The sequence below is a fragment of the Synchiropus splendidus genome, chromosome 2 (assembly GCF_027744825.2).
Source record: "Synchiropus splendidus isolate RoL2022-P1 chromosome 2, RoL_Sspl_1.0, whole genome shotgun sequence".
In the NCBI taxonomy this organism is placed as follows: domain Eukaryota; kingdom Metazoa; phylum Chordata; class Actinopteri; order Syngnathiformes; family Callionymidae; genus Synchiropus; species Synchiropus splendidus.
In genome coordinates this window covers 19,273,494-19,295,332 of record NC_071335.1, presented here as the reverse complement: position 1 = coordinate 19,295,332, position 21,839 = coordinate 19,273,494, and the positions used below count along the sequence as shown (strand labels likewise).

Here is a 21,839-nt window from a genome sequence, read left to right as displayed (position 1 = left end):
TATGGTGTTTTTTCTGTACATTTCGTTTTCCCTAGTAGTGCTGGACTGCAAAACCAAAAAGTGGTGTTCCAGCAGACTCAAAGCTGTTATAAAGCTATTCCTCGATTATACCTGGAGTTACATATCAGAACTGCAAAGCAGAAGCCGTCATAGATCCTCGAAATGATTTTGCCTTAAAATTTAACTGACAGAAGGTGTTCTTGTGACTTTGTATGGCACATAAACTACTTTGTATAAAGAGTACTGTAATTTACGGACTATGAGCCACTACTTTTTTCTCGCGGTCTGAGCCATGCAGCTTATACTACAGCGCGGCTAATATATGGAGGCAATTAAATCGATGAAATCATAGGCTTTTTATTTACCCTTGAAGCACTCAAAATGCGCTGTTTTCCCCTGCGTGTCCGCTGCTCTGTCAACGGGGTTGATCTCCTGGAGGTCTGGAATCGAGAAGCAGCCGCTGAGACCGACTGTGGTGTCGGAACTTCTGGCACACAAGTAAAAACAGTGCATTTTGAGGGCTTTAGTTGTGAATAAAAGATGTGAGACGTCTCAAGACAGTGCGTTCGGCTCAAAAGTCCAACATGAAAACAAGCGAAAACAAGTCGGGTTTTGGCCATTGACTTGATCCCAACTGGAGAGCTGCACCTTGTCTCAGGAAACTCTCTACAGGGGGTGAGCTTATTGCCTCAGGCGACTCTGTGCTAGATGCCGGAAACTACGTGTACAGCATGACTCCATGCAAATATGATAAAAGCCGGCCAGTAAAGGGTCTGAAGCAACTTTGTAAACTCCCGAAACACTGAGGTGTGCAGCCAGGAGCTGCAGGACACTGGTGCTGTGGAGGAGCGCAGTGGTCACCTGACTATTCATTGATCATCTCCGATGTCTGGATCTGTGCTTCACTGATTAAAACCTCGACTGTCAGTAATCTCACTCACTGTGTTCAACTTGAGAGCAGTATGGCTATATCAAGACGCTCCGTATTGTTTCCGCTAATTCCTCAGCCTCGATGCTGGACCCCGTTTTCTAGTTTCGAAAAACTGCCAGGTGCACCCTGACTTTTCTACAGCACAGCACCTTATGTATGAACAAGACATATTTTCCTTCTTAAATTTTAGTGGGTGCGGCTAATAAAGGCTTCCAATATGCTCTACGTTTGTATTGTGGTCCTTTCTACCTAATCAGATACCATCTCATTTTTTACATGAACTTACAGAACTACCAGTACCGTTCATTTCCACTGCGTGGATGAGTGATGACATTTGTCCAAAACATCAGGAGGGTTGCTTGACATGTGTGCTACTGCATTAGGCAGTATTGATGCGGCTGTTAATATTTTAGAATGAAATATGGACGACTTCCGTCTGCATAGTCAAGATAAAGGTGTGTGACTTCTGGAACGGACAGCTATGCTTGATTGTCAGTTTTACTGCTGGGAATGTACAAAATTGAGCTGGCTGAGAATAACATTCTTGGTATACAGAACCTACTCTTGCAAGGTATTGTTGCATTAAAATAAGAGGGTTTTATTTTTTGCTGCAAGAGCACAAACATAAATTGCTAGTCGCTGCTAAATAGTTCCTCTCTGGGATCATGACCTTTACCATTAAGAAAGTCAGTTGTCTTTGTATTATTTATCGCTCTTACGCCAGTTAAAAATAAACCCCCTTTGGCTATTAATTTGCCACTTTAAGCTACAATGTGGTCTCATTTGAGTTGCGTCTGTCCACTCAGAGACGTGTGTTTGCACCTGTCACTCGGTGGTGATGTTGGTTGTTAACATTTTGTCACTGTTGAAACAAACTTTGCCAGTCTGTCATTGCTTTCACACTTGACTAGTTGACTTAGCTGAGTCAACGCAGGCTGCGGGTCATGTCAAGGATTTGTTAGCAACAACAAGCCGACTACTCCCGACATGAAGTGTTGTTTCCAAAGACTGCATGATTTCATGCTTGTGATGATCATTCTGTTTTGCACGAGTGGTAGAATGTTTATACACAGGATCATAATGGACTGCACTTCAGGAGCATAATCGATTAGAAGCTATTAGATCTATTGCTGCATTTCATTCTAATCAATGATTCTGCGAACAGATGGTGTTTTATCTTTCAATCTCCTAAGACTCTCAAATAAATCCTTAAGTACTGCTTTTATGGTCACATGAATAGATGACACGAGTGTCAGAAATAGAGACACATCCTGCCTATCTTGACCCGTAAGTTCAGGAGGGCAAAAACTGTCAAAATAAATGCGGAATTGATGAGTTTTGAAAATTGTAGTTCTTCCTGCCTGAACTGTGCAGCACACTGAGCGTCTGCCAATACGTCTGTTGTCCAGTGTTTGACTTGACTATCTTGAAGTGGTATTGATACCTGAAAATCAAATATCTTCGGTTTGCCGATCCGAACTCTCGGAATTCTTGCCACCTCTTGCAGGCAATGGCACTTTTAAGCACTCATCTGTGTGAACTGATTTGTACATGATTCAATATAAATTTAGTCCATAGGAAATCAGCTGTGCATTTTATCGATTTCAATTTTAAATACAAGGAAAAAACCACTTCGGAAACACGAGCTTCAGTTATCCACCATTGCGTTTTCTATCATGTGACCTTAATTGAAATAATGTGAATGGAGTTGTGAGGCTTCTTTTGCCAGCAGTTTGTGATGCTGCTTTATTGCGTCACCACTTTTTTTGTCACCCTCAATAGTGAAACTGAATGTTCAGAAGAGACGTGCATATCTAGGTGTGGCAAGGGTAACAGTCGAACAACAAGAGGTGAACTGAAACGACTTCACACGGAGTACTCGTGATTGAGTTCCAACTTTGGCAGATCGTCTTGAGCAGGTCGATAGGCTGAAGTGGAGCGGTTGCAGTGTGTCTGGCTGGTTAGGTTTCTCCAATGAGAAGATTTAGGTGTGACTTTATAGAGTGAGTAATTTTTTTTTTTCTTCACTGCTGCGTTCAGATCAAACAAGCTCTATTGATCCAATGTTTGTGTCTTTTAGCGTTATCTCACAGTTGTTTGTTTACACAAACACAGTCTCTTAGCTTTCATAACGTGTTTGCTCATGACTCTTTTGTGAGGAGAATGTCCACATAACCCTCCCTATTTTAAGCATTGTTTTCAGCAAGTGTTCCAAAATGTCAATATCCAACATGCAAACAGCACTGCAGACAAATTTCCTCAGGCGAGGCGATTGCTTTTCAGTTCTGTGGAAAAAAATTAAATCATACCCAGAATTTATTCTCACTGTAAATTCATTCTATTCTATTCTATATTGGAGAACGTCGCTCTGTTGTTGTTTTTTTTTTCTTTTGAAAAGCATGGCATTTGTTTCTAGCGATGCACCTATACCAGTTTTTCCCAAAATGAGTAATATACAAGTACTTGCATTTGAGTCCAAGTAATCATGCCATTACACATAATATTACTTCCTTTTTTTTGTTTTTTTTTTCCCATGTATATCGTTATTTGAACAACATTCCTTAGGATGTTTTTTGTGTACATGAATGAAGGTCACAAGTTTCACTGTAGTACAAACAGAATTTGTCATCATAAATTGACATTCAAAAACTCCACGCTGCCTCAAAGTGGTATCGATTTCATGGTATTAGTGTGCATTCTATGAGAACTGAAGTCCCTATGTGTGTGCCCGATGGGACAACCAAAAACCTGTACCCGACTGAGCCTTCTGCTCTCTACTCTGCACAGCTGATGCCCAATCCAAAAGTTAAATTCGTCCTCCTTTGAAGATTTAGTAGTTAACCAGAAAAGTTCAGTCCACTCATGTTGTGTTACTACACTGTTGAGATGCTGATGCCGGGCCGTCAGATCCAGTGCCAAAAGCCAAGGTGCATTGTCTATTTCAAAATTCTCATTTCTTAATGGCAGAAATTGTAGACATTAATCCGTTCATGTGATGAAAGTGGATCTGTATTCGAGGCAGGCTGAGCACCGTTGATGCTAAATTAGACTGAGGGCGACCCCCGATTGTAACTCTGCAGATAAGTGAGTCTCATAGTCTGGAGTCAGACGTGAATAAGATAAGATTGGGGAAGCAGTAAAGAAGGTGTAAATATTGACTGACTTGTGTGCATTTCTAAATGAGAGTGGAAGCCAGGGTTTTTCACTTTTAATTGAATATGAAGTTATGATTAGTCATGCCTCTCTGAAGGAAGAAAGACCTCCTTGCTGAGGAAAAAAATCCCAGGGAAAACCCTGAAGAGGTTCTGCCGCCTCAATTCTGCGTCGATGACTGACTTCATTTTAAGATGGATTTTATTGCAAATGAAGCTGCATCCTGTGATTACTGCCTGCTGCGTGTATTTAGAATTCTTATAGCAATATCATGTCATTAAATCCAGTCTCCGAAGTGGAGTTCACACCTTTTGGAATGTATTGTTCGAACATCACAACTATGGAGCCTCTCGCTGCAAAAGGTTCTAGTAAGCCACTTCTGCTTGTAATAACTCTTTGTTCCTCATAAGTCTGATACTGATCCAGGCGTTGGTGTTTTGGTTTTCACGCATAAAATGAGCTCTGGCGCGGATGTTAATGCATGGGTGTATTTGGCACAAAGACATTGATTCATTGTCACCAGTGATTGACTGTTCAATTAATTCCTGCATAAACTAAATTACCAGTCGAGCTGGTCGTCACTGTCTCCCACTCTGGTCGCAGTTTTACATGGGTTTTAGCTGTGGAGCTTTGTTGCTCATCTTTCTGCTCGGCTATAGTTTATAGTGTAACAGCAGTATCAAGGTGTCGAGTCAGGTATTGGGACTGAAATGTACAGTGGCCTTTTTGCATTATAATAGGTACATTTTTATCTTGATAAACTGCATATGTGAAGTAGCACTCATTTCAGAAATTGCACCTCTCACAAAAAAAACAAAACAAAAAGAAGGGCTTACCGGTCATAGGCGAATAGTATTAGAGTACAGAACAGAAATAATTGCACAAGCAGTGAAAATGTCTTCCATAGACGAAACACATGCCTTTGATTGTTCAACCAAAGCTCAAACTGGAGTGTCCTATAGTCTATTATCAAGTGTTAATATTGCACATTGCACAGCCAACCCTGACCCTTAAAGTTTATTATTTTATAGCTGAATCACACTTTTATCCAAGGATGTTTTTAAGCCTCACAGGTTACTTATTCTTCACAAGGGAAGCCGTTTAAATACATCTCTGGCACAACATATTGGCTTGTGCGGAGCTACATGCAGCTGTGGCTAAATGATTAATCTTGTATCGACTACATGGTAAATCATCTGCGTTATCATCAATCACGACTGCTCTGTTCAACTGCCAGTTAAATTTTTAACTTGTGGTAGTCGACCCAAAGCCATGCTACTTGCTTGATATTTTCAACAGTCAGTAAATCTCTCTTCATTTCTCTACGTGTTCCTTTCCATCGCCAGTCTTGTGCATCATCCAGTGTTCCCACTGAGAACAACGATACGCATAAGCTGTTATTGTGACTCACTTTTCACTACATGTCGACAAAAACAACAGAAAAGACCGATTATGCTGGTTGAAACCTGCCGTTGCCCCAACTACGCTCACACGAAACCCTGTGTTATGAACCTCATTGGTTGTCTTCCTCTTCTCTTTCCTGGTCTCTCTGTCACCTGCCTCTCCTCTCCATGTGTCCAAACCATCTGCCCCCTCTAACCTTGTCTCCAAACCTCGCCACATGAGCTGTTCCTCTGATGCACTCATCTTTAATCTTGCCCTTCCTGGTCATTCCCAATGTAATCCTCACCATCTTCATCTGTACCACATCTTTCTCTACTTCTTGTCTTTGAATTTCCGGGGTGTCCATCTCGACACTGTCCGATGAAACTGCCGCTACTATTCCGTCACAGATCATCCCTGTCGCTGTCTTGAATTTCACACAACAGATTGTCACTTGTACTTGGAGCTCCCTCTGCTCTTTGCCTCATCTCCTCCACTTATCAAATTGCATGGTAGCAGGTCCTGTCAGACCACTTGTGTGGGTTTTCCTGTGACGTTAGCCAGCGTTGCTTTATTAGTTTGTGGTCACTGCCAGACTAACACTTGTTGTCATCACTCTGGGGTGTTTCCTCCAGCTGAGCTCTATAAAACACATTGCTTTGTGACTGCCCCTTGATGTGGAACTCATTTTACAGTCATTACACCCACAATTGGGCACTGTGCTGAGAACCAGTGAGATGCATATGCATGGCACCAGCAACGGTGGTTAGTTGGATGGCTGGGACATTCATTAGTACATTTTCTTGGCAAGCTGCTGAGGGATGAAGAAGCGCTTTTCTTGTAGATCATCAGGACCTTGTTTTGACTGTCTTATAAAATATCTGGAGGTGATAGTCGTCGCCTGTTTATTAAAAATATACTGCAGATTTTCATTTTGCGTCATTCTGTATTGAATGAAAAAACAAACTGAAAACTGTAAAGTTAAAGCTAATGGATCATCACAACAACATGCTTACATGTTGATGCACTGAAGGTTTCCTCACATGACTGCATGCTAGGGCTCGCACCAATAATTATTTCGACCAGTCACCCACCACCTAAAGGATTGGTGAAGTTATCTGCCTACAACATGCCTTGATTGTAGTGTAGTAAATTGACTAAGTACTATATATTCTGTATAGAACATGTTTGTAAATTGTTGTTTAAACTTGTATGGTGTTGAATGTTTTTCAGACTTTTTATTTGAATTTTAATTGCTCCAATGTGTCCTTTGTGGGATGCCTCTATACTTACTTGCCTTGGGTCGCTATGGTTCCGTAGCCTCGGACATTTCTCCTCTTACAGTGGATTGTGTTGAGAGACAGAATGTCTCTCAGTGTTGTAGGGTTATCCAGTACTATCATGGTACTTGCAGTCAGAAAACAAACATTGTCTTCCACAGATCACTAACCCTAAACTGACCTTAAAATGATAGTGTGCATGTGGGTGATGGACATACCAGGCAAAAGAGGAGGAAGTCGAGCAGTGGGGTTAGTGGATGTGGTGACATGATGAGGTGAGATGTGCTTTGGCAAAGAGCGCAAGAAGGAACTACCTGCACCAGAGGAGATCCAGATTTAAATATCAAGTCCTATTAGTGGTGTGGCCACCAAATCCATGAGACATAGCATCTAGCTCAGTCTGATCTGGGAATTGTTACAATGGTAGATGGGAAGCAAACCTCAGAAACCTCAACACCTAATCCGTTCTGACCTTTGGCTTACTGTGTGGCTTTATTGCCTCTAAGCACAGAGGTCTTCCTAGTGCAGTCATTTGGTTAGTTTTGGCAAGTGTGCTTTTGTTTTACTTTATTGGGACATTAGATACAAATGAATGGTGCTAACTGTGGTATAATAAGTTCAACAGTAAAAAGACACTTGTGACATAATTAATACACAAAAGGATGCATCAACAAACGGCTGTAAAGCTGTGTACTTCTGGTCTTTACTCAACTAAGTAGGTGTTTACCTGTCACCTTCAGTTTATTGTACTGTTGAGAGTCAATTCAATGGCTGATGATGTGATTGTGGTTTATCTGTTGGTGGTCACGTGTGTGTTGGCTAACTTCATCTAAAGATTATGACTTATCTGAATGATTTTACATCTATCCCTCCGAGCCTCAAACTCTGTGTGACCTGTGCTGTGTCATGCTGACTCAAGACCACGTTATACTGCAGGAAGAAATGGGCTATCGAGGAATCGATCAGGCGCAGCACGATGAGGGGCCTGTGTAGTCGGTGAAGGTGGGAGCGGAAAGAAACGTGAAGATTCAAGAGCAGCGTTTCCCTCTTTGTCTTCCAGACTGACCATAAGTAGATTACTTTGTTCAAACATCCAGCCATTGCTTTCAATAGAGAGCAGAGATACTTGCAGCTAATGTTTTTCTTATCAAGGCTGGCCGGCCAATCACACTCTGTACACTGTAGAGCCACTGGAAATGCTGCAGGCCATTCATTCATCAGGGATAAATTGTGTTTTGCCAGCATGTGTATTTGTGCTCGTATTACAATAGTGCTAAACTAAGTTCTACCCGGTCTCATTTCCTTCCATTTAAGCCGTGTACTCTGGCGCAGGGAGCTCCTGTTCAAAGCAAGATTTTTTTTCCTGCGCTGGCAGTCGTCTGTCTGACCAAGACTACATCGCAAACATATCTGAAGGGCTGGATTGCAAGGGGTCATATCTTGTGTGAAGAAGTGTGTTCTGCATTGCCCCTCGCTTGGGGCTTAGAAGAAGAGTGCTGAAGTGTTTTCTGCTGTCACACTCCCAATAAAATAACCATCAAAGGAAGTAATACCTGATGTTTATCAATTTCACAGCCTCCACCATTACAGTATACTATTCTACCATGACCGCATTGATTGACAATGTGAAAATGTACGGCATGCTTTAAATATCCTTCATTAATTACACACTCCAGAGATGTGCCTAACTGTTACACACTTGATCACTCTTGCTCTGAGAACTTGGTCTCAGCTCTGCATTCTTTGTCATACCCCGTCAGGTAGGAGTGACTCTCTATTTGATCCCTATCATGGACTGACCACCTCTCCCTCTAAAGTGATTTGAGTTTAAATAAAATAGTGTGAGTCTGCGCACTTCTGATTATTTAGTTTGTGTCGCAGTGTAAGCGCGGCCTCCTCTCTTTGGCGGCCGCTGACTAGTCAGCCTGTGGCATATGTTCGTCAGATGGAAGAGTGTCTCTTCACATATGATGATGTGAAATGGCCACAAGACGTAAGGGATGTGGAAAGCTGAGAGTCACAGTGAGAAGTTGTCACTGCTTCTGATTCAGTGTTTTGAAGAAAAAAAAAATCGTGCTATGGGCTTCTTTGGGAATGCATTCCTGGACGTATAGCTCGTGTTTATTCTGTGTCAGTTCTTAATCCATCATCTGAGAAAGAAAAATAAACAGTGTTCAGAACTTGGAATTTATATTTATTTATACTTGTTAAAGCAATTTACCAAGCTCAATTTTCTGTATATTATTATTATAATTATTGTCCAGCATTTACGACAACTTACAGCATGGAATTAGCAGCGTAAAATGAATTGTACATCTAAAAAATAAAATTAAAAAAGACGCTATTATGCAATTTAGTTTCGAGCACAATTTTTCCTTAAATTTGTTAAGATGATGATTTTATTATTAGATTACAGTTTTTGGGCCGTTCATTGATTTGTGGAAAGCTTTTTTTATTGGCTCTTAAAATAAAGCAAGGTAGAATGTAAATAAAATTACAATTTACAGAATGTAAATGTCCTCTGTAGCTTCTACCAATGCCACACTAACACGTGTTTCTCACAGTCCAAAAAATACATTGTAAGATTACAGACTGTTTTACAGACTTCATCTCTCTCAGATCTGCAGCGGTCCGTCTCTTCATATATCTGGCTGGAATGCGTGACTTCAGTTCCGCAAGCAACGGTCTACAGTTGTCATGAGGTTTCATTCTGTATTTTCCGGTGAAAACCTGCTGACAACCACCACGATAATTTCCACCTCTGTGATGTGTTACGTGTTATCTGCTTGTTTTGATGTTTCACTTCATTTTAACACCTTCGATCATGTGAGATTCCATCTTTAAAAAAAGAGGCCATTTTTTGGAAGGTGTGGCTGCTCTCATTTAAGCCGTGTTGGTGAAACACTGTCTGAAAGAGGAGGCTGCTTGGCTGTTATTATGTAGCCCTTCTGCACTGAGACCGCCCATATTTGGAGCAGATTTACAGGTGTAGCACCGCCTTATGGTTAGGGAGTTATGCAGGCTCCTCTGTGAAATAGTTCATGGAGGGTGAGCGCAAAAAAAAAAAAAGCCTCCTGAGAGCAAAAAATACGAAGTTTCCACTAAGGTATGTGATCTACATAAATAATTGTTGAACTCTGTTTCACTTCACAGTTCACTGAGGAGGCGTGAGTGTTGCAGCATGATATATTGAATCTTCATGACGTTGGAAAACAAGTTTGCTTTATTTAGAAGCCTACTTTGGGTTTGTTGTGTCACATTTCTTTGTGTGAATGTCACTGAAAGCTGTGCTTTGACTTGACATTTAGAATGGGAAGACCACTGGGCTGTGCAGTCCTACCTGGACCGGCTGGAGTTAACGTTTGTATGCAAATATGTAGAGTTCATTTATCATATTTAGCAACTCATTCAAGGCATTTTAGTTCTTCGCATGTAGTGAAGTTGACTATCTCAGTTGTTTTGTCTTTTTTTCTCCATTTGAACTGTGGGTCAACATCTCATAGTATTGTTGAATGACATGTATTGACACATGAAATGTACACACTTGCACAGCTTTATTGCATGAAAATCACATGTTCTAAGTTCAGTGGTAAAAGTTGAGAATGAATGAATCAGCAATTCAGAGAATGGACTTCAGACTGTGATCAAGATTTTTCATTTGAAACTGCATTCTGTTTTCTATTTTAGTTGTTGTTGTTTCCCAAATCAATTCAATTCACAATATTTCAGTCAATTTTTACCCATTTTACCACTTACAGTAGGAAAATCATGTTGTATAATAAATAATTCAAATGAATCAATCTTTTTTTCTTTTTAACACCTTCCCTAGTTTGATGTCACCTAACCAACCTCAGTGAATGGCCCTTTGACCCGTTGATGATAAACATTTGTGGCCCTGTAAGATGGCAAGATGACGCCAATGACTACACAGAACAAAACCATAAGTAGTAAGACCAACTGCAGCTGTGGTATCTGGTCTGCGGTTGTCATGAGGTTTCATTCTGTATTTTCCAGTGAAAACCTGCTGACAACCACCACGATAATTTCCACCTCTGTGATGTGTTACGTGTTATCTGCTTGTTTTGATGTTTCACTTCATTTTAACACCTTCGATCATGTGAGATTCCATCTTTAAAAAAAGAGGCCATTTTTTGGAAGGTGTGGCTGCTCTCATTTAAGCCGTGTTGGTGGGCCACTGAACTAAAGTATTTTTAGTCAGTAATTTTGATTCACAGTCATAAGTCACAGTCTGAGTCATTATAAAGAATTAGTGGAGGGAACATAACATCAAGTGAATGGGAGAACATCTGTACCAACTTCCCTCCACCTGTGGTGGGCTTCTGGGCCCTTCATAGTCCAGGGAAAATCCATGTTCTGTGACAGACCTGGAGATCTTACCCGCTGTGAAGACAGAAATCCCGGCATACAATGTAATTTACTTTTGTAACAAAAGGCATGGCACTTATATTTTGATCGTTGTGGGAACCTTGGGATGAGTCCCTTCACATGACATGCGAAATTAGCTATGCTGATATAATTGGGAAACATGAAGACATAATGTTCTGTATGTAATTGGCATGGTGTGTTGGTCACATGGCCCTCATTTCAACATGTAAAATGGAAATTTACTCAAGAGCTGGTCGAGGTCACGGAGTAAAATGGTGCGCTGAACTCAGACATGTTGGTCTAAAGTTGGAAATACTGTTGTCCGTTTGTGTAATAAGATGATCAGATGGGATAACTGCATTCTGAAATCAATTAGAATTAGAACATGCTGTCTTCTGCAAACCAAGTTAAGTCACTGCAGTAAACGGAGTTGGAATGTTTCGCCTTTTGACATCTCACTGTCTTCAACCAGCTGGCCATGATGCGAGGTCATGCAGTTATCATGGCTGTTGGAGATAGTGGGAGAGAAGTTGACAGGAAGCAGGCCAGATCAGGGGTCAGCATGTATGTGAGGCCAGACTGTGCCATTGTAATCTCTGGGACCCCTTATCTGAGGAAACTATTCCTGGAACATAATTTCTCATGAGCAACCGGACAGTCGTCCACCGACGGCATGTGCACGGATCTCAAAGATCCAGCGCGATGATCTCAGTGCTGGCTTCTGTGAAAATGCTGTGAAGTCAGTGTTTATGGAGGGCTCCGTTCTGTTGGAGAGCAGAACCAAAGTAAAATAAATACTTGCTCCATCCTGTCTGCATTAAGAGCCTGCACACATGGCTTTGACGTCAGACTGACATTAAACAGGGTGGGGAGGCCTTGTTACAGTGTGCACGTGCACCCGCCAAGTTTGTCCTCGCGTGTTTTCCTGATTCTCTACCTTTGTCGTTCTGGGACTGTTTTTACCCTGCTGAGTCTGAACAGCTGGTGATGTAGTTGATGTGCGACTATTTTAAGTTGAGTTTTTGGTCAAGGATTAACCATTTTGCGGCCACCATATTGTGCGATGCAGTTTATGTCTCATGTGTTTATGTCTTATTATTGCTATCCATTACACTGGTGGGTCTAGACTTTTCTCTAGAGGTGGCAGAGCCTTTTCTATCAGGGCTTCTCAACTCAAGAACAGTCTAAGAGAGGATTCAAAACACAAGGTGTACCTCCATCGTGAAATCTCTGCTAAAACTCCCTTCTATCGGCTTGCATTTATGTAAATATCCTCCTACATGTCTTCAGTAGCGCACTAAGGGTTGAGCTGTCCTCACCTTCATGGTCATGCAAGTGCAAACATCCTGTTCATGTTGTTTTGCCTGTACAGCACTTTGTGAACACTGTACATAAACATGCTTGATAAATAAAACGTTATTATATTATCATTATTTAGTCGCTCAGGTTTTTAAAACCCAATGCATTTTGAGTATAGAATCCTGTTAAATCATTGATTTCTGGGAAATATTTTGAATAGTAAATCACCATGAGACGGCCAACACTCTGGAATGATCAAACACAATAAGTCATAATACATGAGTGATGCCGCTGAGGGTAGATTGAGGATGTGTGTCTGCGTGCTGCATGTCAGCCCATAATTTTTGGTCCCTAAACTATTATTCCTTCACACCTTGTTGACAATCATGATTTGACGTTTTAGCTTACAGTATGTAGAACATTGAAACACTGTCTGAAAGAGGAGGCTGCTTGGCTGTTATTATGTAGCCCTTCTGCACTGAGACCGCCCATATTTGGAGCAGATTTACAGGTGTAGCACCGCCTTATGGTTAGGGAGTTATGCAGGCTCCTCTGTGAAATAGTTCATGGAGGGTGAGCGCAAAAAAAAAAAAAAAAGCCTCCTGAGAGCAAAAAATACGAAGTTTCCACTAAGGTATGTGATCTACATAAATAATTGTTGAACTCTGTTTCACTTCACAGTTCACTGAGGAGGCGTGAGTGTTGCAGCATGATATATTGAATCTTCATGACGTTGGAAAACAAGTTTGCTTTATTTAGAAGCCTACTTTGGGTTTGTTGTGTCACATTTCTTTGTGTGAATGTCATTGAAAGCTGTGCTTTGACTTGACATTTAGAATGGGAAGACCACTGGGCTGTGCAGTCCTACCTGGACCGGCTAAACATGGTCGGCGTTGCTCTTTTCATTTGATTGTTAAAAGAGTTAACGTTTGTATGCAAATATGCAGAGTTCATATTTCATATTTAGCAAGTCATTCAAGGCATTTTAGTTCTTCGCATGTAGTAAAGTTGACCATCTCAGTTGTTTTGTCTTTTTTTCTCCATTTGAACTGTGGGTCAACATCTCATAGTATTGTTGAATGACATGTATTGACACATGAAATGTACACACTTGCACAGCTTTATTGCATGAAAATCACATGTTCTAAGTTCAGTGGTAAAAGTAGAGAATGAATGAATCAGCAATTCAGAGAATGGACTTCAGACTGTGATCAAGATTTTTCATTTGAAACTGCATTCTGTTTTCTATTTTAGTTGTTGTTGTTTCCCAAATCAATTCAATTCACAATATTTCAGTCAATTTATACCCATTTTACCACTTACAGTAGGAAAATCATGTTGTATAATAAATAATTCAGATGAATCAATCTTTTTTTCTTTTTAACACCTTCCCTAGTTTGATGTCACCTAACCAACCTCAGTGAATGGCCCTTTGACCCGTTGATGATAAACATTTGTGGCCCTGTAAGATGGCAAGATGACGCCAATGACTACACAGAACAAAACCATAAGTAGTAAGACCAACTGCAGCTGTGGTATCTGGTCGTCGTTTGGTCCTCTGTTATGGGCCTGTCAGGAGTTGTGGCTAGAAATAACTGAAGATTCAGACGCAGACGCGAGTGTTCTTAAGATTTCTGTCTGCCTCCAGTAGTAATCGTCACTCTACCTCTGTCTGTTTCCCTTCCTCTCCTCATATGACGCCCTCTCCACTTCCTACTCCCCTCACCCTCAGCAGGGTTGCTGGAGTTGTAGCTACTATTGAGCAGGTCTACATGCCTCATGTTGCGTTCCCCGAGTCACAATCACTTTGAACTTCTGTGGAAGGTCATCTCAATAACAGTTAATCAAACCAATGCATAACAGTGATCTTAAATCCTACAAAAAGGAAGAAGTGGCTGCTGTTGTTGCCTGAAAGTATCCTGTGATCTTTAAAGCGGACATTCTTCACCACATGCTCTGTCATGACACATGAGGGCGACTGATGAGACGAGCCAGCTGGCCGTGACACTGGTCACAGCAATGTCAACATAGTCACACATGCACGCCCATTCTTGGCTCAATGACTTTTTCTTGCTTTTTAAAAGGCCAGGTAGTGAATGTGCGTCCCAATAATGGTCCGGCGTGGTCTGTCATTTCAGGTGGAGGAGGGAAGAGGAACGGTCGCAGTAAGAAATGGAAGGAGATGCTCAAACTCCCCCACATCAGCCAGTGTGAGGAGCTGCGCCGCACTATCGGTAAGAAAGTGGGCAACGCCACCATTTGTGCGTGCGAGCGCGTAGCAGAAAGATAAAGTGCCATGCTGCGCGTCGGGGTGGGTCCGGCTGCTGTAGGAAGTTCAGATTGGACTTCCTTCCTATTTCTACCCGTCTCCACCCGCCGTTACAAGCAGGGGACAGGAAACTGTGCATAAGTGTGTGTGTGTGAGTCTGACTTGGGAAATCTGTTTGAACAGGCATTTAAAACACACTTCTTCCACGCCGAATCAGTATTTCCTCCTGTTCCAGGTTTATCATCAGGGTGATGGGAGTGGGTCTGATCCAGCACTGCATCCACACTACTCTCTGTGCTACACTTGTGTATATGTGTGTGTAGGTGTCTTTGGTGTGTAATAGTGCGTCAGAGCCTTCTCTGCCAGAGATTGCTGTGCTGCCCTCCCCCACATTCTCTTCCTCCTGACTTTCAATCTCTTTACCTCCCCCTCCCACCATCCATCGCTTCGCTGTCTTCTACTTTGTAGAGAGAATAATGAAGGTTTTACTTTACAGAAAGAATGCGAAGCGTGTCTCATGTGTATGCTAGCCTTATTGTGCGCTGATTATACAAAAATGAATTTGATCACACTGCTGTTTTTCAAAGCTGTTGACCAATAGTGGGGCCGGAGGTTTCGTCCTTCATTTTCCAGTATTGTCTTGTCATGCATGTGACGCCATCATGGTTGTGTCAACAGTTGGCGGAAGAACACATTTTTCTTGTCTTGCCTTCCCATGATTGTGTTGTCACATTCCAGTCTTTTGTGCCGACGAGTTACCCTGCAATTGCGCCTTATCCGTCAGTATTTCAGTCAATGTCCCACGTCACTATTTCTTAACTGATCAGTGAGGTCGATCATGATCAGGCTTGTCACAATTGTGACAGTGTTTTCTTCTGTCAATATCTGTGGCATATACTTCAGTACTGACTGAGTACACAGAGAAGGAAACCTGTGCATTGGCAGCGATCTTGTGATACAATATGTATCCCGCTACAGCAGTGGTCATACGATAAATTGAGACATATTGCAATACTGTAAATTCAGTAATATATTTTTATATTTGTCAGCAGGATGTCATTTTAAGGGGGGAAATCAGATAATGCAGTACATTATTATGTGCATGAACTAGTCATGAACTAGTCCAGTTAGACTCTCAGTTAAATTTCACTTTCCCTTCAACCAAATACCTCCAGTGTGGAGAAAGAAAATGTTACTTGTCTAAAATGCATGTCACAATTCTGCAGCATGTCCATGTATTAATGTATTATAAAATGTAATATATCCGACTTAAAATATCAAGACATACATCTTCAGTGAACCACTGCTTAGTACTGTTCAGGGCTGTGGGGAACCTATCCCAGCGGTCATTGGGCGAGAGGCAGGAATACTCCATGGACAGGTTGCCATTCTATTCCACGATATTTGAGTATATCGATATTTTCTTAAACCCCTGTTATTTTCAGCCATCACGGATTATTTGGCCAATCGACTTCTGTGATGTGCTTGCTCTCCATCCAATTGCTTTTCTGAGTTTTTTGTGTATATAAGATCAATAAATTAGTTAAAACAGTATGAGTGACTAAGTGGTTATTGGCTGCATTCAGAGAAACCCTGGACTAATTCAAAACATAACTGTCACCTCTAAACATGAATTTACCTTTTAAAGTTGCTGCTGCGACGACACACACACAGACCTAATCTGAGAATTTTTTTTTTTTGGCGCTTGCAGTAACAGCAATAATGTGCAGAGTATTTCTTTGGCATATTTCATGTATTCAAACTGCTTCTGTTTCAGGGAAGATTTTAAATGCATTTCATTAAAATGGGTTGTGACGCAATTGTTTTCATTATTGTTGAAAATTGAATATTGTCAGAGCGTTCCATGTATTATAACTTTCGTTATCATCCACATCTGAGGTTTGATTCTATGTTATTAAAATGGCTAATGGTTAACTAAACAGACCTTTAACAAATTAGTCTAATATTCTCTGCAGCCTTATCTCATGCCGCTGCAACATCATGTAAACATGTCATTTATTGCACTTAACCAGACTGATACGGGATGTTCACCAAGTGTGTGGTCCAACATGTTGACTCAATAATGTAGTCTGTTTATGGCTTCCAAATTTAAGTGTTTTGGATTGCCTCCAGCAGAAGCCAAAGCTTGAAATGTGCTACACTCAGATCAGCTTTCAGTGTCTGCTACTGAAGCCAAAAACTGTCGTGATTGATGAGAATGTGAGGAAAAGTATAACTTGGTGGGATGGAAGCTTAAATTTGGGCAGCCTTGTCCACCTGAACCAAGGGTAGGTTCAGGTGAGGGAGACTGAAAGAAGAAGCTCAAGAAATGCAATATTGCATAAAGTCAAGACAATCTCAGGAGCCGCTATGGACTCTGAGAAGATCTGCTGGGAATTTTCAAAGAGAAATGCTTGGCTAAAAGGCTCCCTGTGTGACACAGCAAAACAGTAGTTTATGATTTTACTATGTCTTTATGGCTCTTAGTTCATGATACGGTCCATGCAGTCAAAATGTTGCAAAGTACAGGGATACAGTGTGGCCAAGCATGGAGAGGAAGTTCCGTAAAGAAGAGAGTAGCCGGGAGAGCTGCTGAGGAAAATTGGATTTACTCTTGGAAGTTGTCTGGGAGCTGTCTTCATGTCAACATTTTCATCCATCGTATCCTCCACTCGCAAATGTTTGCACCTGTGTGTGCGGGAGCCTGTGTGTTTTGTCATCTTACAGTCAGCTTGCGATGAAAAATGTTGTGGGGCCTGATCCAAACTTGGGAACAGAAGACAAAAATACTCAAGCTATGTATTTGTATCCTCGTGTTTTCATTGAACAATTCCGATCCGTTTCGCCACATTTTGATCGACCATTGACACAGATGGGCTGATTTGGTTATCCTCCAGTAAGGGGAAACTGAAGAATAAATTCCAATTGTGGTTTCCACCAATATTATGAATCAGTGGATATTAAAAATATTGCTGAATAGAAACAAAGGTTTTGAAATTTTTGTCTTTGTCATTAATATAATTTGCTCATCATTCAATATTCATTGTTCTATCCGTTTTAATTGACCAGCTTGTTCAAGTGAAAGTGCTTCATGTAAACATGTCCCAATTGGGCTTCCGTATGAAATTTGGATTGGATCAAGAGGGGCGTTAAACGCTAATCTATGTCGGCGTCCATCTTTACGTCTGATCATCAGTTGGTGTCTGGGTTGGTTTTCATGTCACTGTTCATGTCAATCCTCGTCACATGACCAGTAACTTTAGTCGTAACGAACACGAGTCCTCCGGCACCGTCTGTCCCTCTGACTGAAGCAGTAGGTGCAGCTGCTGAACTTGCAATGTGGACAACAAACGCTCCAGAAACACTCGTGTTGATTTCAATTAATTCAACAAAATTCTGACACTGGACTTGTATAATGTTCTATGCTGAGCGGTGTTGGTCGGTTACGGATGGTGGTTTGTTTACAAATGGATCGAGGATCTTGCACGGTGAAAGAGTCTGTTCTACGCTTCCCGCTATTCACACACAGCTTACCGCTACTGCACATGTCAACAGTGGTTGGGTGTGTTCGGATTAAATACTCGCCGTGTGAAGATGCTCATCTGAATTGGATGGCATGTTTTCGTGTCATCTCCGATCAGAAGACATTGATTCAGACTGAGAGAGACAGGACTAGAAGAATGCGATTTTATTGATTTTATTATCTGCTCCTTTTTTTTTTTTTGCAAATTCCCAGATGTCCCGGATTACATGGCAACAACGCAGCAAACCTACTTATCACAGAACACCACCAAAATCAGGTTTTCCACTCCCAACTGATCATCAAAGTTTCATTGAAATAATTTGATATTGTAACCAGTGACACTGTTTACATAACCTTTACGTTAAATCAAGACTGATGCCAGACTTTTTACAGCAGTGAAACAAAACAGCAGATGTCGACTTGAAAACAACAGTGAAAAGATAAAATGATTGAAAGAGTAGGACAGTGTTTGTCTGAGCGCGGAACCTTGCATATATATCGTCTGCAAAAGCCTTGAGAACTTGGTCGTGACACCAGTGAAAGCAAACATGGCTGGGGGCCTTTGGGCAGCATATGAGAGGATGCTTTTCCAGAGCAAAGGGAACTGGTGGGTGTAGTAAGGCCAAGTGCAGCATGAGTAGCTCGCATCTAATCTCACGTTCTTCTGTTAGTCGAAGGACCAGCATTGTGTGCTCCATACAACCAGGAACTCCTCGAATCCGTCAGCAGCAATGTTAGTGGAAACAGCAGAATTTCCTCAGAATTTTGTGCAGAATTTTCCTCTGAGGGAGCCACGCTCCCTCATGCTCATTGGCTAGCGACTTTGCATCATGCCTATTTACAAGTGGCAGCGTCCAAATCTGACATTCACCATGCAGACATACAGTATTATGGTTTTTCCTTTCTCTGTTTGTATGCTGCAGTGTGCCGACTGGTCCGAATCCATGCTTCTCACACAGCCCTCACGTTTGAACTTCATAATTTCCTTCAAAATTCAACTAAACAGCATTTGTAGTTTGTGCAAAATACTACTGGAGAGAACCATCTGTCAACGATATTTATGTCGTAAATGTTCTCTATTACAGCTTTACCAGGTGTCTAAAACCAAGATGGTTAACCACTGAGTAGGTGTTATGTGATTCACAGCGCATACTCTAACTCACCCCTTCCTCTCACTCTCTGTTTCCTTCTCTCTCTTTTCAGAGCGCGACTACACCAGTCTCTGTGAGAAGCAGCCCATTGGTCGGCTCTTATTCCGTCAGTACTGTGACACCAGGCCGGAGCTGAAGCGTTGCATTGATTTCATGGACGCCGTGGTAAGATGATAAAGCAGCCAGCTCCTCGATGACCTCATCTTTCATCTTCTGTGGCCTGAGCATGACCCGACAGAGTGATCGATATGGATTGAGTAAAATGGGGGGCCAAAGTCATGACTTGCGGTTGTGTTCTTGGTAATGGCAGTGGGTGGAGTCGATGTAGGAGGGGCAAATAGCTACATAGACAGACTGTCAGGGGAAAGCCCCCCACCCCCATCCCGCGCCCTCCCTCCCTTCCTTCATGAGATCAAGCCCACGTCAGAGGCAGGTCCCCTGGGTGAGAAGGCAAACACAGGCCCAAGCTTGTGTCTTGGCCCCTGGAGGTATGTGAGCATGGAAAACCAGGCTAATCATACCTCTTAAAAAGTCACTGACTTTCTGTCTGTCTGAGCGTGTTAAACAGAGCCGCAAAAATCTGGGGCTGTCGGTAACATTGATCACTCTTATGGGACTTGTAATCCAACCAGTGCATTGCCTCGTTTCGCTCGACAAAACATTCCAAGCAGGCAAACTCCAGGTGACCTCTGTGCTTGCACACCAGCAATTAGAAAGTTGTCGACTCTGTTTGAACTGTCAGTTTTAGGAGCTGTAGATGCGCAGGAATTTCTCAGTGTCACTTAATAAATCACGTGTCTCTCTTCACCCTGTGTCCTCAAACAGCCCCAGTGAATCCCTTCATGCTCTTTTTTAAGAAACAAACATGGCCTCTTTATCCCTCTTTCTGATCTACTAACCTCTCTAGTGTTTGTCACAGCTGCTCTATGTCATGCTTCCTCACACTTGTGCTCCTCTGACAGGCCATGTACCAGCTAGCGCCTGATGAGAAGAGGAGAGACTGTGGGCTGAATGTTTTAGACACATACTTTAACAATGGGGTAAGATCTTGGACTTCTCTGCCTTCATATGCCCGTGCATTCCAGTAGCTGCTGTGGCTCAATGTTTTATATTGTATTTGGCTTCTAACATAGGCATTCAACATTGTTATTGGCCTGGTTAGTGTTGAGTTAATAAAATTATGATTCTTCTCGTGATGGGAGTCATTTGAATTGTTGACGTTCTATTGCATGTGTAGCTATACCAGGTCTCTGCTGGAACATAGATCAACTGCCTTGTTTACAAGCAAGCAGTGTTGGTGAGACGTCTGTGCTGACTGAGAATGCTATTCCTCCTAAACAAAGTGACAAACAGGACCACAAGCAGGTTTTATTTGACAAAATACTGTTACTGAGGAGATGACAATGCTAACAATGTTAGCTATAGGGTCTCACATTGTCCACCGCAAGAGGTCATAACTGAAGCACCATATCGGTATGATTATTGTTGACCAAAGTTAAGCCACGCTTTGTGCCATCCATTAGTGCTCCATTAATGTTTCTCGCAGACTTCTGATGAACCAAAAACAGGATCTAAAATTACAACTTCTGTTGCCGGAACGCCATCATTACTATATATATTTTATGTTTAACATCAAATATTAATGCTGCTCTTCTAGCTCCATGAAAATGAGTCCAAGTGAATCTAAAATTTGATTTTCGATGCCTAGCCTTATTCGTTTGTATTATGTAAGTTGCTTGTACTGATCTATCTTGAACAGTAATCTGCCGGATAAATCTACTTACCGCTAATGATTTTATTGCTTTGAATCACTTGACTATCGCCGTTATGTGCCCTCACTGACCTGCTAATTCTCTCAAACCCACCAGTCGGCAGCCCATCTGCCCGACATTCCCCAGGATGTGATGGCCGGGTGCCGGGAGCGGCTGGAGCAGAGTCCATGTAAGGAGCTCTTCAACGACTGCACCAAGTAAGTTTCTGCCTTCGGCAGACCCTTTTATTGTCTGCTTTACTTGAAATGCCGCCGGCCCAACCTTCATCACTGCTTTTTAGTTTTCAATAGACGTGGACCAGTTTAGAGATTTTGAGTCCATCAGTAAATGTGTTACAGAGGAGGCTGTGTGGAGCGTTGTATATGTGCTGTCTGTAGTGGTGATGAGGCAGCTGGCAGCTGGCAAGCTCTGTTACACACCACACAGACGAGCAAATGAACTTGGATGAAAAAAAAAGAGAAAAAAAGCAGAGAGGGCATCCGGAACGCTGGCAAGAAAACAACAGCGACCTCAGTGTTCACCGCATACGCACACACACAAATATATATTGACAAACGCACACCTGCAGGTGTTTCTTTTTCCTGCTCCAAGAGCCAAAAGAAGCAAACAGGACAGCGATTATAACCTCATATACCTTGTATTGTGTCAAGTTTGTGGAGTCTGGTTCATTCCCAGTGAATAGTCGTGCTCTG

General features: G+C 41.9%; 1 protein-coding gene across 4 annotated transcripts in view; it reads left to right on the top strand.

The window, feature by feature from the left end:
• The window catches only part of LOC128755011 (G protein-coupled receptor kinase 6-like), a 43,636-nt gene that overhangs the window by 2,326 nt on the left and 19,471 nt on the right, over positions 1 to 21,839 (top strand). For 2 of the 4 annotated variants that reach the window (XM_053858131.1, XM_053858130.1), the window contains exons 2-5: positions 14,571 to 14,666; positions 19,428 to 19,540; positions 20,338 to 20,415; positions 21,244 to 21,344. In XM_053858131.1, the coding sequence (XP_053714106.1) occupies positions 14,571 to 14,666; positions 19,428 to 19,540; positions 20,338 to 20,415; positions 21,244 to 21,344 (388 nt within the window). Of the gene's footprint in view, positions 1 to 2,768; positions 2,935 to 14,570; positions 14,667 to 19,427; positions 19,541 to 20,337; positions 20,416 to 21,243; positions 21,345 to 21,839 lie in introns of those variants that run through there. The other 2 variants (XM_053858133.1, XM_053858132.1) reach the window with 2 other exon arrangements.